The 16,879-nt window shown below is 43.9% G+C and overlaps 1 protein-coding gene across 1 annotated transcript in view; it reads right to left on the bottom strand.

The window, feature by feature from the left end:
• Positions 1-16,040, bottom strand: part of LOC116989291 (basigin-like) — a 34,419-nt gene extending 18,379 nt beyond the window's left edge. The window contains exons 1-3 of the mRNA XM_033046517.1: positions 15,841-16,040; positions 2,835-3,182; positions 1,518-1,689 (exon numbers count right to left, since the gene is read on the bottom strand). Of these exons, the coding sequence (XP_032902408.1) occupies positions 1,518-1,689; positions 2,835-3,182; positions 15,841-15,913 (593 nt within the window). The 5' untranslated portion in view covers positions 15,914-16,040. The remainder of the gene's footprint in view (positions 1-1,517; positions 1,690-2,834; positions 3,183-15,840) is intronic.
• Positions 16,041-16,879: the final 839 nt, after the last annotated feature.

The raw sequence follows: 16,879 nt of genomic DNA, 5'->3' as shown, positions 1-16,879 counted from the left end.
TGGTTGCCCCATTCGAAGTGGCGGCTTTGGATATAGTGCCGAGGGGATATACTAGAACGATACCTAGATTAAGGGATATTAGCTAGGAGATGTTTGATTGGTTTGGGATTGTTTTCGCTGGAATGCCACAGGTTGCGGAAATAGATATGGTAGACAATCTGCTTTCAGCTTAGTGGGTCAAAGTTTAAATTAGATGTGCGGGGCAAAAAGGGTTGACCCTGTTTTAACCCTTCGAGTAAAGGTGGCATGCAACTTTAAAATAGTTTTAATTACTATCGTCTTCCTTGTGGTATTGTATATTTGTTCCCTTTATCAATACAATCTCTCTTGTTATCATACAAATATTAACGGTCAAGTCGGATACATGCTCTCTTCTTGCTACCCTCCACTCTAATTATTCCAAAATAGTCAGCAAGCATAATTGGTGGAATAACCATTCCCTTTCTTCTACAAAATAAGAGTCAACTGGGTGCAAAATGTGAAAGTGTGAAATCAAAAAATTGATGTACTGTCAACCCTTGATTTAACAGATCCCTTTAAAACTGATTTTCGGTTATTAGATGGACCCGCTGACACCACCTTGGCCACCTACACAGACCCATCACGCAAGGTGTGCCCGTCACTCACCAGTCAGATTGGGATGTCTATTGTTGTGGCTCACATTGTAGCCACTGGGGACATTTCCTTCAAGCCGCTGCCACCGACAGGAGGCGTGGGGTCACCGTAATGCCACCTTCCTTCCCACCTTCTGGTATTTCTTCCTGTTGGCCGCTGCTTTGTCCTGCTCCCCACTCGACCGCCTCTTCCTCCTCCTGTCACTCTGTCCATTTGGAGCATGTCCATTTGGACCATGTCCTGTCCATTTGGACCATGGAGTCGCCAACATGCACTCCCTTGGAAGCGGCAGCATTTGAAGGGGAGGCCCCCACAATGACACAGCATGTTTTGTCGGTGGCAGCAGTCTGAAGAAAACACTGTCACCATGGGGCTACAACATGAGCCACATAAATAGTTATATTCGGACCGTGCGGTGTGTGAAGTGCTCGCTGGCGCAGACCAGCGGCATCAACATCTAGTTTTAAAGTTAAATGACACCAAGTGCTAGAGAAACTGAGCAGGCAGAATCAGCCCTATCCATGTTCTGCAGCGAGACTGGGCGACCTACTTTATTTCAACTTTATAGAAGTGATAACTTACTCAGTTATAACGCACAGCATTCCTCTCCCTCCCCCCACATGGTCTGTTGTAACGAGGGTTTACTGTATAGCCAAAGTGTTGGAGCAGTTACCCGATTTATCTTTATTAGTGATACCAATACTTCACTAAAAATTCTGGTAGGTCGAAAACTGCACATCTGTAGCAGGAACCAAAGACTGTTCAGAGTATAAATAAGTTGAATAGCAAGAAGAATTAACCACAACAAATGCTATGAAAATATTTAAAGAAGGATCGTGGAGCCTGACTATATTACAGCAACTAAATAAAACAAGCAGTCTAGCAGTTGAAAATGAACATACTTGTATTCCATGAATGGCGATGAATTTGAATCCCTCGTTGCTGGGATTTCCACATCATCTTTTTTCCACACATGACCCTCAATAGGAGATGGTGGATCTGTCAGGTTGCAGCGTAGAATGTTTATATTTTCACCAGGTTCCAAGATTCGTGGATCCTTGACAATTGTCGGGTCTAACGACAAAGAGGAACAAGTATGAGCTTAAATGAAGATAAACTGAATGGAAAGGCATCACGGCCAACACAGGGAACTACAGATGGAATCTCGAGTAATTCTGAGTGTTGGAGTAAATCAGTTGGTCATGCAGCACCGATGGAGAGCATGGATAGGTGGTGTTTCAGGTTGGGATCCTCCATCAGAAGGGCTCTGACCCGAAACATCATCCATTTATGTCCTCCAGAGGATGCCTGATCTGCTGAGTTATTCCAGCACTGTGTTTTACACAAAGGCAATACTGCTCTAAATGCAAGCAAGTCATCTATCAAGCCTAATCTAGGTAAATGTTACAAAGATGCCCAATTATCAAAAGGTTTAGAATCCTGTTTACCGTTTCTTGGACCCAATGCCCATACCAAACCACCACTGAAATATTCTGCATTATAAAATTCAGCATTATTACACAACCATCAAAATACAAGGGCACCAATGCATCGTCTAAGGCAAGGAAAGATCAAAGGAGGCTTCAACATTCAAAGCTGATAATGTAGAAAATGGCAGCCATTGTACAAATCAGTACAGGAGTCACAATAGTATAACCAAGTACAGAGCTTGGTCAGGAATTATGAAGTATCCAATTCCAGCCTATAACACGAGAAAGCCTTCAGGTGCCATCTTCTGATCATAAAGGTAAAACTAAAGACCAGTTACAGAGTGTGAGATTGCAACGTGACCAGAAGACAATCTACGTTTTTCTATGTTGTATTGCTGTAAAGATTGATAAGCGAGATGCCTAATATTTATGCTCATGAAGTTAAAATATCTGCTAATACTAATTAAACATAAATGTAAAGCATACATTCCGCAGCAGTTTTCTAAATTGTCATTTCACATCAGATACAAACAGCTTTACAGCCGATCTACATGGTAAGTAAAATAACTTAAAATCCAACATTTTGGAAAGCAATCTCACAACCGTGTAACAAGTCACAGGATAAAAACAGAGCAGGATAGCTACAAGGAGTAAAACGGGTTGGAGTAACCTTAATCGTACGAAGGGGGTCTTTTGGAGGGGTGAAACAAAAGGGCAGAAAAATGCATACCAGGTGCTTAAACTAAGCGACTGGTAAACATCTGACTGGGCTTGTCTACCACCACTCACGTTCAATGACAATTACTGTTGCCTGAGAACATATCCACTTGACTTGTGGGATCATTTTTAAATCATTGCGGTAGGGATCATTACTGGCTCTGCATTCATATCTGCCAGTGTCTTCGATGTTTAGATTCATGATGCTGATGGTGCTCTTGGCATCAAGGTCATAGATGAAGTTGATGTTGACCCGCTGTTGTCGTGCACCATCATAGAGCTGTGACATGACTTCAGTGTCATTTCCCTCTACAGCCCACCACTGAATTTCAGGAGTGGGCTTTCCAATTGCATCACAGTGCAATTCTATACTGTCTTCAATTAGCTTCACATCAGACAGCGGTGCCTTTATAAAACCAGCTGCAATAAAACAAATCATTTGCGACAAAAAAGAAAACTGAACAAATTAAAGTTTAGGAGTAAAGAAAATTCTTATACTTTCCTGTTCACAGTTCAGACTCGTCAACAAAAGAGCCTGGCAACACAAAATTACCAACTTTAAAAAAAAATACCATCAGTGTGTAGCTTTGAAAGCTCAGAAATGTGCAAAGCATGCGTTGGACTTAGGCCCCACAAAATACTGCAATGTCAACAATAGACTTTTGACACAAATTAAGTTAAAAAAATATATTGAGCTTTCATTTGTGACATACTCTATCCAGGAACTCAGTAATCATACAACCACACAGATTCAGTAATACAGATAGAAAATCTCACAATCCATTAAACGCTTATGATTGTTATGAACCCGTTACAGCAATGAAATAACACCAAAATACATATGGTTAAATGTTAATAAGAGGCTTGGAAAAATCTTTTAAAATTATTTTCCCTCTTATTTCATGTGATAACATCCTAAAAGAAAAATTATTGTATGACCAGGATAGTCATCATATCAGATTAATAATGTGCAGGAAAGAACTGCAGATGCTGGTTTAATTCAAAAGTAGACACAAAATGCTGGAGTAACTCAAGACAGGCAGCTCTGTGGAGAGAAGGAATGGGTGACATTCGGGTCTGAAGGGCCTTGATCCGAAACGTCACCCATTTCTTCTCTCCAGAGATGCTGCCCGTCCCGCTGAGTAACTCCAGGTTTTGTGTCTACCTATATCAGATTAATAATGTTGTTTAAAATATTTTGCATTTTAATGCAATGCAAACATTTAAGACTTTTTGCAGATTCAAGCCACATCCAATAAACAGGCCACTATTTTAAAAGTAATTTTCAGTAGCCAAGAATGTTCGGAATTATCCCATTTTTGAAGTACAGTTACTGAAGACATGCCAATTATGGATCAATTCTCAACTTTCAACCCTCGTTGAGAATTGAGCGAGTTACCTGAAATGAAATAAACAGTTAATTATAGATCCACAAGGGTCAGTGCCAGACAGCTACACTTCACCTTGTATACGATTTGGACGGGGGGATTGAAGGCTTTGTGGCAAAGTTTTCGTATGATACGAAAATTGGTGGAGGGGCAGGTAGTGCAGAGGAAACAGGGACTCTGCAGAAGGGCTTGGACAGGTCGGGAGAGTGGGTAGAGAGGTGGCAGATGGAATATAGCGTGGCAAAGTGTGGAGTCATGCATTTTCAAAGTAGGACTAAAGGTGTATACAATTGTCTAAATGGGGAGAGAATCCAGAAATTAGAGGTGCAAAGGGGCTGGGCTTGTCTACCACCACTCACGCTCAACGACAATTACTGTTGCCTGAGACCATATCCTGCTGGTGCAGAACTACCAAAAAGTTAATAGGCAATCAGTTGTAAAAAAAATTGTTAAAAAAGCAAACTCAATGCTAGCATTTAATTTAAGAAGGCCTGTATACAAAAACAAGGATATAATGTCAATGCTCTATAAGGTGATGGTATGGTTGCATTTGGAATATTGTGAGCAATTTTGGGCACCATATCTGACTCAGGAGAGGGTCCAGAAGAGGTTCACAAGAATTATCCCAGGAATGAGCAGGTAGCCAATGATGAGCGTTTGTTGGCACTGGGCCTGCACTCGCTGGTGTTTAGAAAACTGAGGGGGGACCTCATTGAAACATACAGAATAGTGAAAGGCTTGGATAGAGTGGATGAGGAGAGGACATTTCCACGAGTGTGAATTGTCTAGGACTAGAGGCCATAGCCTCAGAACTAAAGGACGTTCTTTTAGGAAGAAGATAAGGAGAAATGTATTTAGTCAGAGGGCAGTGAATCTGTGCAATTATTTGCCACAGAGGCTAATTCAGTGGATATTTTTATGGCAGAGATAGATTCATGATTAGAACAAGTGTCAGAGGTTAAGGGGAGGCAGAAGAATGGGGTGAGGAGGGAAAGATAGATTGAATCGCGGCGTAGACTTGATGGGCCGAATGGGCTAACTCTACTTAGAATACAGACTTATGTGGAGTTTGCTAGGGAGAAGGAGGCACTTTTTGACAGGTGGTGCGCTTCTCAAGGAGTGAAGGATTTTGAGCTACTGCGGGCCTTGATAATTATGGAGGACTTTAAAAACTGTCTCCCTGAGAGGGTTACTACTTACCTTAATGAGCAGAAGGTGAATGAGGTGTCTAAGGCTGCGGTGTTGGCAGATGAGTATGTATTGACTCATAAATCTGATTTTGTTGGGCGATCCTATAGTTTTGGTGCACGGCCGGTTGATCGTGGTGGTGTCGCCGGTGGCAGTGTCAGAGCTGTTTCTGTGCCTGCAAGTGGCAGCACGTTGATACAGAGGGAGGTCCGAGCTGATAAGGTTGACGGAAATGAGAGGACAAATGAAGGTCCTGTGTGCTACTATTGTAGAAGGAGAGGGCACATGTTAAAGTCGTGTCCCGTTCTAAAGCAGAAAAATGCAAAGCCTGTGGCTTTGGTGGGTGCACAGAAGGCACCTGTCGTACCTGAGGTGCCTGAGTCTGATGAGTGTAGGAATTATTCTGCGTTCATCATGAATGGTTTTGTTTCTCTAGAGGATGGGGGTGATAGAGTTCCAGTATCCATCTTGCGTGATACTGGTGCTACTCAGTCCTTTATATTGGATGGTGTACTGCCGTTTTCTGGGGAATCATCGGTTGGGTCAAGTGTCCCAGTGGTAGGATTCGGGATGGATGACATGGTAGTGCCTTTGCATACCGTGCGTCTCGAGTCCGAGTTGGTTTCAGGCCGGGTAACTGTTGGGTTACGGCCGTGTTTTCCCGTTGGGGGAGTGTCTGTGATTTTAGGGAATGACTTGGCAGGAGGTAGAGTTTTAGTCACTCCTGAGGTGACGGCTGTTCCGATGGTGCAGAATCCTGATAGATTGGCTATGCAGCATCCAAAGGTCTTCGCAGCTTGTGCTGTCACGAGGGCTATGGCTAAGAGCCAGGCGAAGTTTGAGGATGTGGTGGACCTGAGTGAGAGCATTTTTGGGGATCGGGATGATAGATCCTGTGTTGTGAAGGGTGTTTCTCCATCTCAAGATGGGATAGTGTCTGGAAATGTGCCGGTGTCACTGTCACGTGACCGGCTGGTTGAGGAGCAAAAGAGTGATCCAGGTTTATCTGATCTGTTCGACTGCGCAGTGCCTGAGGGGGATATGGATTCCACAGCAAAGGGGTATTTTCTAAGGGATGGCTTACTGATGCGAAAGTGGTCTCCCTTGGATATATCTGGGCATGATGATTGGAGCGTGGTTGATCAGATTGTGATGCCTCGTCGGTATAGGGACGAGATACTCTGTTTGGCTCATGATGGTCCTCTGGGTGGACATTTGGGGGTCAATAAGACGTATGACCGCATCTTACGGAATTTTTTTTGGCCAGGGTTGAAAAAGGACGTGAAACAGCACTGCAGGTGTTGTCACATTTGCCAGGTGGCAGGAAAGCCGAACCAATCGATTGTTCCTGCGCCTTTATATCCAATCCCTGTGGTCGGTGAGCCGTTTGAGCGGATTCTAGTTGATTGTGTGGGCCCTCTACCTCGGACAAGGGTGGGCAACAAGTTTTTATTAACAATTATGTGTGCGACTACCCGCTTTCCGGAGGTGGTCCCTTTGCGTAGAATTACTGCCCCTGCAATTGTTAAGTCTCTCACGAAGTTTTTTTCGTTGTTCGGTTTGCCCAAGGTTGTGCAGAGTGACCAAGGTACCAACTTCATGTCGAAGGTTTTTGGTCAGGTAATGAAGTTGGTAGATATTAAGCATTGTTACTCCAGTGCGTATCATCCTGAGAGCCAGGGAGCTCTCGAGAGGTTTCACCAGACTTTGAAATCTATGTTGAGGACTTACTGCCTGGAGTTTGAAAAAGACTGGGATGAGGGGGTTCATCTAGTTATGTTTGCGGTGCGTGAGGTCGTGCAGGAGTCATTAGGGTTCAGTCCTGCTGACCTGGTGTTCGCGCATACTGTACGTGGTCCGTTGAGGGTCCTGAAGGAGAAATGGTTGCAGGAGGATACAAAACGTAGTATTTTAGACCACGTCTGTACTTTTCGCTCTAGACTGAGGAGGGCATGCGAACTGGCAATGGGTAATCTTGCCTCTGCTCAGTCTAGGATGAAGGACTGGTTCGACAGGAAGGAGCCTGTGGAGGTTGATGGGTCGGAGCTAAGTCCTTCTAAGCATGTTTTGGCTGCAGTGGTGCTGCCCCCTGACACGGGTGGTGATGTGGGGGAAGCACGGTTGTCTGTGGCAGTAACGCAGGGAAAGCTGAGTAACTCTGAGGCTTTGGAGACGCTTCCCTTGCGGTTGTCTCATTTGACTGGCATATCCATGGCAAGGATGATGTATTGGCTGATGCATTGTCGCGCCAGTGATGTCTGTGTTACTGAATAGTTGCTGAAATTTGGTGGTGTTTTTTTAGTTCATTTTCAGAAACTTATTCAGTATCTTTGGGTGGGGGTGTTAGGCACTTTCCCCCCCCTGGTGAATGCTATGTACTTACTTCTCTGTTTCTATCCCAAGTACAGGCCTCGTGGCTGTGAGTCTGGAATCGAGGGGTTAAAGGCTCCTGTACCCGATTGGCCCAGCTGCGTCAGGTGACGGGTGACTCATCTGAAGTATAAATACGAGAGCTTCCCAGAATTCTTTCTCTTCGTCGTAGACTCTGACTAATGAGCAGACTGTTGGTGGGGGCCGAGGCAGCCGGACCACATGGCATAGAACTTTGTGTATTTTCACCATTCCTTGTTAACAGATATTGTATTGGGACGGATAAGGGCTGACCTTAAGAGTTTTCGTGTATTTTGGTTTCAGGGTTGTATCTCTTTGGGCAGGTTTTGGAATCTCCGGTTCGACGGCCCATGGTGTGGCTGGCTGGAGCATTGTTAAATTGTTTGTCGGTTTATCCATATCCCTGACTGGGTTGTTTATATCAGGTTTGAGTTTTGTGTTCCAGTGAATAATTAAAACTGTTTTTGAACCTGAACCTGGTTTTTGACTTGTGTTACGTGGCTCTGAAGTACTTGCATTCGGGAGTCGTAACACCGAGCCTCCGAAGTCAGCCTCGCGTTGGTAAGTCCTGGCTAGCTCTGCCTCCGGAGCCTCGGTCCCAGTTGGAGGCCGCCAGCTCCGCCATCAGGTCTCAGCGCAGACGGAGGATACGACAAGAAAAGGTTGCATCCCCCCCCGAAGGAAGAGACTAAAACAAGTTTCTCCCCCCCCCCCCCCCCCCCCCCCCATACACAAACTAAAATAAACCGAAATAAACTGTAACAACGGGACAAAAGAAAACAAAAAAAAAAGACAAACGGACCGCAGGCCATTATGTCTATCTATGTTAATATTGGCCAAATTAGAGTTATTATAAAATGGAGGATCTTTGCATTTGCAAGCCCTGCTTGGTCTTTTTCTGTTTAAAGCTACAAGTCGGTGCCAGAAAGTCTAGGTGCTAGATTGATCTGCCAGATAAGGTGAGGGCCAGATGTCCTCCCCGTTGTTAAAATGTATGAGGACTTTGCAGAGCGGCTCAGGTGTTGCAAATGCATGATCAGGATTGGCCAGCTGCAAAAGGGTTTTAAAGACTGTTAATAATGTTGCAAAATGTTTGTGGTGCTGTTTGGTGATTGGCTGAAGTGTGAAGCCTTGTTTGAATTGTTTATATTCCCTGGGAAAATGTTGCATTACTTGGTTAGCTGACTTCCTTCCAGAAGCTTCTGTAGAAACATTGTTATGGGGCTCAGCTAAGATCCTAGAAATTTCGGAGATACAACCTGGAAACGTGCCTGTCAGCACCAGTTCTATGTTATTTCAACTTCACACCCACTCCTTACACACTAGGGGTCATTTACGGAGGCCAATTAACCTACAAACGCACAAATCTTTGGGATGTGGGTGGAAACCGAAGGACCCAGAGGAAACCCACACGGCAACATACAATCACCACACAGAAAGCATCCAAGGTCAGGATTGTGCAGAAACAGCTCTACCAGTTGCACCACTACGTCACTCAGATAGAATTTAACCATCGATTAAAGATAGAAAAATAGACCAAGCTGATTGAATCTGAACCTTTATGGTGTTATAAGATATCTATACAGATGTAGGAATTAAAAAAAAAAAATTGTACTTGCAAAATTTGTCAGTTGCCAATGCTTAAACAAAATATGCATGTTAATAACATAAACACATTTATATAGGATTAGAAGTCACATGCCGATAAATTTGTCCAGTGGCATACTAACCCTTTCTTTAAACTGCCGTATCATTTGCCATGAACACAGAAGTTTGAATCATAAGATCAAATGTGGGCGAATTTTAAAAACAAATTCTGTTCAACAGAGCCATAAATGGGACTAGCAAAAACAGGGTTCCTGCACGGCTGTTTTTCTAACCAAACTACATTGCCACACTACCATCATCAATAAAGATCAGGTGATCAAATAGAATTTTCAAACGTGTATGCAATGTTTTGTATAACATGATCAAATCGATGGAGCTAAGGGTATCAAACATTTTCTGTGCAATTAAGGGAAAAGGGACATGTTGATTATTGTAAAAACACTCAAATAGAATTAGCAACTGAAAAGGTGTTTTTACGACACTGTCCCAACTCAAAAAATCAGTAAAACCAGCAAAAAGTCTAAGAAGTGTTTATGCAAAAGATGACAAGGGACCAGAGGGCAATTGCAATCCAGTCACCAAAAGGGCAATTGCAATCTAACCAAAACGACGTCTCAAAGTCAAAGCTATAATAAATTTCAACACCATTGTGCTTTTAAAGCACCTTTTAAAGAGAGCTCAAAATTAAGTCCTTTCTTTGGACTCTCCTCACAAGTCAGCTGCCAGCCAGAGCTTTTGTTTTGCTACTGTGAAAGTCACCTTGAACACTCATCATGAACAAGGCTACCATTTCATATTAGCCAATACAATACTATCGCAGATTCAATTGATTTGTTTAATTTTGAATAAACCAAATATTAAACAATCTGCTGTTAGCTGTGTGGTGGAACTGGATGGTTGACAAACAGCACCAAGAATAAAAAATAAACCATGTTCAAGTTCTGAAAAAATTTATAACGCTTGAATTACAATTTAACATGTGACAGCAATCCAGAGCCATAATTTTCCATTCAAATAAGGATTAACTCCTACCTAAACAAGAACCCCGACCCGCTACAGTTCGCCTACCATCCCAACAGGTCAACGGAGGATGAGATCTCACTGGCTCTCCACTGGACCACTTGGACAATAAAAACACTTACGTCAGGCTGTTGTTTATAGACTACAGCTCGAGTGGCGTTCAAGAACATCATCCCCTCCAAGCTGGTTACCAAGCTCATGGAACTGGGTCTCTGCGCATCCCTCTACAATTGGATCCTCGACTTCCTCATCCACAGACCAGTCTGTTATAATTGGCAGAAACACTTCTTCCTCATTGACAATCAACATGGGAGCACCTCAAGGCTGCGTGCTCAGTCCCCTGCTCTACTCACTTTATACTCATGACTGACTGTGTTGCCGGTCACAGTGAGAACTCCATCTTTAAGTTTGCCGACAACACCACCACTGTTGGACAAATTACAGATGGCGATGAGTCAGAGTATAGAAGTGAGATTGACCAATTGGCCAATTGGTGGTAGCACAACAACCTGGCTCTCAATATCAGTAAAACCAATGAACAGATTGTGGACTTTGGAAGAGGAACGATGAGGACCCACAATCCTGTTTATATGGTGGAGAGTCAAAAACTTCAAATTCCTGGGAATGCATATTTTCAAAGATCTTTCCTGGACCCAGCACACTGATGCAATTATAAAGAAAGCGCATCAACGCCTCCACTTCCTGAGAAGAATACGGTGATTCGGTATGTCAAAGAGGTTTCTCTTGAACTACAGGCGCACAGTGGAGAGCATCTTGACTGGTTGCATTGCGGCCTGGTTCGGCAACTTGAATGCCCAGGAGCGAAAAAGACTGCAAAAAGTTGTGACCACTGCCCAGTCCATCACCGGCTCTGACCTCCCCACCATCAAATGGATTTATCGCAGTCGCTGCCTCAAAAAGGCAATCAGCATCAGGGACCCACACCATCCTGGCCACACACTCATTTCACTCCAGCCTTCGGGAAGAAGGTACAAGAGCCCGAAAACTGTGACGCCCAGGTTCAGGAACAGCTTCTTTCCTACAACCATCAGGCTATTAAGCACTACAACCTCAAAAAAGCTTTGATATAATAATAATAATAATAAATACACACACACATGAGGAAATATTATATACTAGAATTGCTCGGATAGTAACTTTCGGATTTTGAACCTATGTTAAGTTGTAAGAAAAGCTTAAGGTTTTCAGAAACACATGCATCCTAAAGAAATAAAGCAAACAGATGAATCAAAACATAGAAACTAATCTGAACCTGCATAGCTTAGTTTATTGCTTTGAGGCAATTATAACGTTGGAGGAAATAGTATTTGATATGATTTTGTGTTGAAGAATGGATAGCTGAATAGTGCCTTTTCTTAGGCCAGGGGTCATTTGCTCTTTCTCTGTGGCACATTCTTGAGCTGTGAAGTTAATGCTGAGTTTGCAACAGAATTCAAGGCTGAGAGATGATAGACACTGATGGGGGGGGGGGGGGGGGGGGGGGGGGGGGTGAGGAGAGGGTGAGGAGAGGGGCAGAGAGAGATATCTATCACTTTTGGTGCTCTCAAAGTATCCTCCTCACCATTGGCAGAGCCCAAGTGCAGACTAGGCAAACACTTCACTGAGCAAAATGCACTTTGTCCACAATAGCAAACTGGTACTCCCAGTATCAAGCCATTTTAATATCATCATCTCTCTCAATCAGTCTGAAAGGTCTCGACCTGAAACGTCAACCATTCCTTATCACCAGATATGCTGCCTGTCCCGCTGAGTTACTCGAGCATTTGTCCAACTCTCAAAATCTCTACGATCTAACTTAATGGTAATTTACTAATTTTACTAATGAAACCAGGGCAAGGCAGATATTCAAATCTGCAAACTCAAGGCTTGCGGTAATAGACCAATTCTGCCAATTCCCAACTGCCACTCCGTTAAAAAGAGCCATTTCAATTCTTCCTTTCTGAAACGTGTCTCGTTGAATAAAGTTCTTTGATTATATATCCTCTATCTATTCACAATCCTATTCATAGTTTCTCAGCCTTCTTGACCTCTGAACTAAGAACGTCCTTACCAGGACTTAAACATCTTCTTATATTTCTATTCGTGATCTAACTCTTTGCAGGCCTTGGGGACTTTTTAAATCTGTATTTTATCTGCAGCTGTAACATTTGATTTTTTTGTTCTCTTTGACGGAGTGTACGTGTACAGCTTGTTTGTACACATGTATAGTATGATTCAGCATGCAATTGTGGCACATGATAATAACCAATGCTATACTAATATTTCCTGACACTGCAAAGGCGTTCCAGCATTAAAAAGGAACTAGTCAGAGGTGTGACGGAACCTTTACTTGCAGCTCCAATGGTCGGGCAGCTCGATTGCAGACCAAACAAAGATGCCAGCTCAACTGACACACCAGCAATCACCTTCTACATTAATTGCTTTCACCACTGGCACATCTTGACTGAGACAAAATGGAGTATAGTTACCCTGACAAACCCATGACTTCCATCACCAGATATATGGAAGCGGCACCACCTGCAGGTTCCATTCCAACGCTGACAAAATCCTGATTTATAAATATATTGCTGTCCTTCATCTTCACTGGGTGCAATCCGGGAATTCTTTCCCCAACACCAGAGGAATAGCTTCACCAAACAGACTGCATCATAGGTTCAAGGTGACAGACCATTACTTTCTGAAGGACAATTGGGGATAGGCAATAATTGCCAGACTGGCAATCAATGATCAAATATTGAAAAATTAAATAAATGGTCTAAACAGAATACGATTAAAAAAAAGGCCACATTCATTCAGCCTAGTCAACGCAAATTTAAATGAATATTGAACAACATAGCAAGTCAAAGCTGAGTGCAAGATTCTTTAAATCATTAACATTAGATTTACAAATTGTAGTATCTTTTTCCATATTTGAAAATTGAACAGGGATTCAAACTCACCAACATGTAAGGGTCAAAACCATAACTAATCAGGACTGAATACAAAAATAGAACTATATCACTTGCCCTCTAGTTACTTATTATGGTATTCCTGAGCTGACTAGTTAATCAACTCTAAGCACCACTACAATCTCTCACTATTCTCTTACACGCATCAATGAAGGCTGGGTATTTTTCATAGATATTCATGAAATGTTTAATCCCATACAATATTGTTTGACAACTGAATAAGTACAGCTAATGTTAGGTTAATAAGAATGCATTTTTCCCCAATGCAACTAAAATAGAACAATACATTGTGTCTGAGTTCAAAGCCCAGCAAGCAATAACACATGAAAGCAAAACTCAGTAAGGGTTTCATAAATCAACTCAACATCTTAAAAAGTAACCATTTTTAAAAGTGTGAGCAACAGCAAGCACATAATGTTCCAACCCTTTTATTCGGGGAGGGTTGATGTTGTTATAGCTTCCAATGCTAGTTTATAATCTGTGGACCTTCACACAAAAGGAGTACTAAGTAAGCCTGCCTGCATTGAAGCTATTATTAACCTAGTTTTGATTACAAGTCAGAACATTCTGTGCAAAACATTGCCTGCACAGAACAGTAATTGTGGCAAAATAAAAGAGAATCACCATGGAAAACCAAATTGCATCAGCCGATTCAGTAGTCAGCAAAACACCCTGAAGCAACTGAATGCTTTGAGAACTTCCTGTGTGTCTGTATGGCAATGCATCAATAGATGGTTTCACTCAGTTCCCTTTTGAGAAATACCCCAAATTTTAGACAAATGAAACAAACTCACTTCTACACCCAAAGCTATTTTCAAGTTATTTTCCAGAAGAATGTCACAGCAAAACTCTGCTTCTTAGACCTGTTCCTGGTGAATCACAATTTAGCAAATAAATGCCCAATCAAATAAAACAAAGTTCTGGAGGAACTCGTGCAGCATCTGGGGAGCGAATGGACAGACAATGTTCCAGGTCAGGATCGTTCTTCAGACTGAATGATTTAGGGGGAAGGAGGCTGGCAAAGAGAGCTGGGGGTTGGGCAAAGCCAAGCAAGTGATAGAGGCACAGAGATGAGGGGGAGGTAATTAGCAGACAGTCAGGAAATGTAAGTGACAAAGGCTTGAAAAGGAGACAAAATGATACCACATTATAGGAGTGAAATGTAAAATGGAGACATGGGCAACCAAAGAAGCTGGTTTAAAAAGAAACAGTGCTGGAGACTCCAGCACTTTGAGTGAAATGTAAAGCTCAAAGGCGGGATAATGGCATAAATGGACTGGCGGAAGAAAATGGATAAAAGGAAATGTGGGATTCAGGGATAGGGGATGAGCATACAAAAGAAGGGAAAGGAGTAAAATGACGGGTGATGGGAGAAATGTGTGTGCACCAATATTGGAGACAGTGTGGTTGAGAGGAAGCTTATTGGCAGTATTAGTTGAAATTGTATAATTCGGTGTTCATACTGTTGAGTGTAAGCTACCAAGTACGAGGTGCTGTTCTTCCATTTTGCGTGTGACCTCAATCTCGCAATGGAAGGGGCCAAGGACGGAAAGGTCAATATGCGAAGAGGAAGTAAATGTATCAACCATCTTAATAAGTGACCCTAAAACCAGACTTCCACGTCGAGGTTTATAGCCCACAAGGCTTGACTGGAAACACAAAGAAACCCCAAAACCTTAATATTCCGAGCGCGGAAGAAACGTGCTCCGCCATAAGGCAATGAATTGGCCATAAAATTACAGGCTTACAAGAGCAGAGGTTAGACTCCACGTGTCGAATTGTCTTCGGTAATCTCCCTCGGGGTGTTTTTAAATTAAATCATAGGTGCTGAATTTCATCCGAGCCTGGAATATTAAGGTTTGGGGATAGACACAAAATGCTGGAGTAACTCAGCGGGACAGGCAGCATCTCTGGAGTGAAGGCATGGGTGGCGTTTCGAGTCGAGGCCCTTCTTCAGACTATTACGCATTAAGGTTTGGGAGTTTGTTGTGCTTCCAGTCAACCCTAGCGTGCAAATAACCAACTCGACGTGGAAGCCTTGTGTTGGGGTTACTATCATTAAGATGGTTGGAGCATTTACAAATTGTTGTTGACAACGAGAGTGCACGTTTGGGACTCTTTCCCTACACTGGCGGTCAGCGAACCCCCCCCCCCCCGTACGACACCCACACTCCACAGGAGCAACAACTCCATAGCACCACCACCCTTCACCACTCCCTCGGCTGCCGTCCCTAGAAACAGGCTCAGACCAGTCAGCCCGGCAACGGGCAGCGGCCGCTCCCTCCCTCAGGCCCGGCCTATTTACACAGAAATCTGCCACTATTCCACTTCGGAATAAGGTAAAAGTACAAAGTTGTTTTCTTTTAACAAAAACCCCGTCGAGGATGCGGGGGAAGCGCGAACACTGGGATCGGGGTGCCCGTTTTCCTTGAAAATTTAAAAGCAAACACGACGCCGAATCGTTCATCCCTTTAACCGAGCCGTCGAAAGGGGGTTTAAAATGGCGCGGTTTACCGGTGTATGCGCTGGCGCAGTCGAGGAAGAACAGCAGCAGGATGCCGAGGAGGGAGGTGGTGGTCGCCGCCATTGCCCGTCTCTCAGAGTGCGAGGATCGTCTTCGCTTCGATCCCGCTCGGCTCGGCCGCCCGCGGGAAGTGAGTGTGTCCTTTAGCTGCTCTCGGCGGTCACGCCAACCGGTTGCCCTCGCGCATGCGCACGGACAGGCCCCGCCCCCGCTGCGTACGTGCGTGCGTGCGTGCCCGGGCCCGTCCGGTGATCGACGGCCGGGAGGCGGGGCCGTCCACTTCAGTGATGTATCCGTCTGCTGGATGGAGGGGAGGAGGTGTGGAAGTGGGGGGAGATATGGGAGAAGGGAAGGAAAGTAGACGAGGAAGAGAAAGAGGGATGGAGATGTAATAGAGAGCTTCTATGATCTTTGGTAGAGAGAGGGGGTGGGAGGGAAGGAGATGTGGGAAGAGAGGGAGACTGGAGAGGGAGACGTGGAGTGAGTGAAGGGGTGGGAGTGGGAAGGAGAATTTGGAGGTGAGGGAGGGAGAAAGTGAGAGAGTGCAGAAGGGGATGGAGGAAGTGGGGAGATAAAGGTGAGAGGGAGGGGTGGGAGAGGGAAGGAGCGAAGGAGGGGAAAGGAGAGGGAGGGAGGCAAGCTATCAATAAACCAGATTGGCCGGTTGGGATGGGATGGCTGCAACTGGGAGCTTCATAAGAGGTGATGGACACAGAAGTGCAACGATTGTGCCTTGCTGACGGCCGGGATTTAGGTGGACTACATATTTTCACATATATTGTCACATATTTTCTGACGCTCCTTTGCAGAAAGCTACAGGAGCCCGTGGTAGTTTAGCCCAGGACGATTTTCCGTATTAGAACGGATAGAGGGAGAGTAGGGAAACAACACATCAGAAGGGCTCCAATGCTCCAAAATAGCTCAAATTGTCTGTCTCGGTTAAGCATTATGTTTACGTTTAATCCTTCCCATCTGTTGTTTTATATGGTAATAAAAAATCAGGCTATGTCGCAATTACAGTGTTTCCTC

The sequence above is a fragment of the Amblyraja radiata genome, chromosome 29, assembly GCF_010909765.2.
Source record: "Amblyraja radiata isolate CabotCenter1 chromosome 29, sAmbRad1.1.pri, whole genome shotgun sequence".
NCBI classification, from domain to species: Eukaryota; Metazoa; Chordata; class Chondrichthyes; order Rajiformes; family Rajidae; genus Amblyraja; species Amblyraja radiata.
The sequence above is the reverse complement of the archived record's forward strand: the minus strand, read 5'-3'. Positions and strand labels throughout refer to the sequence as shown.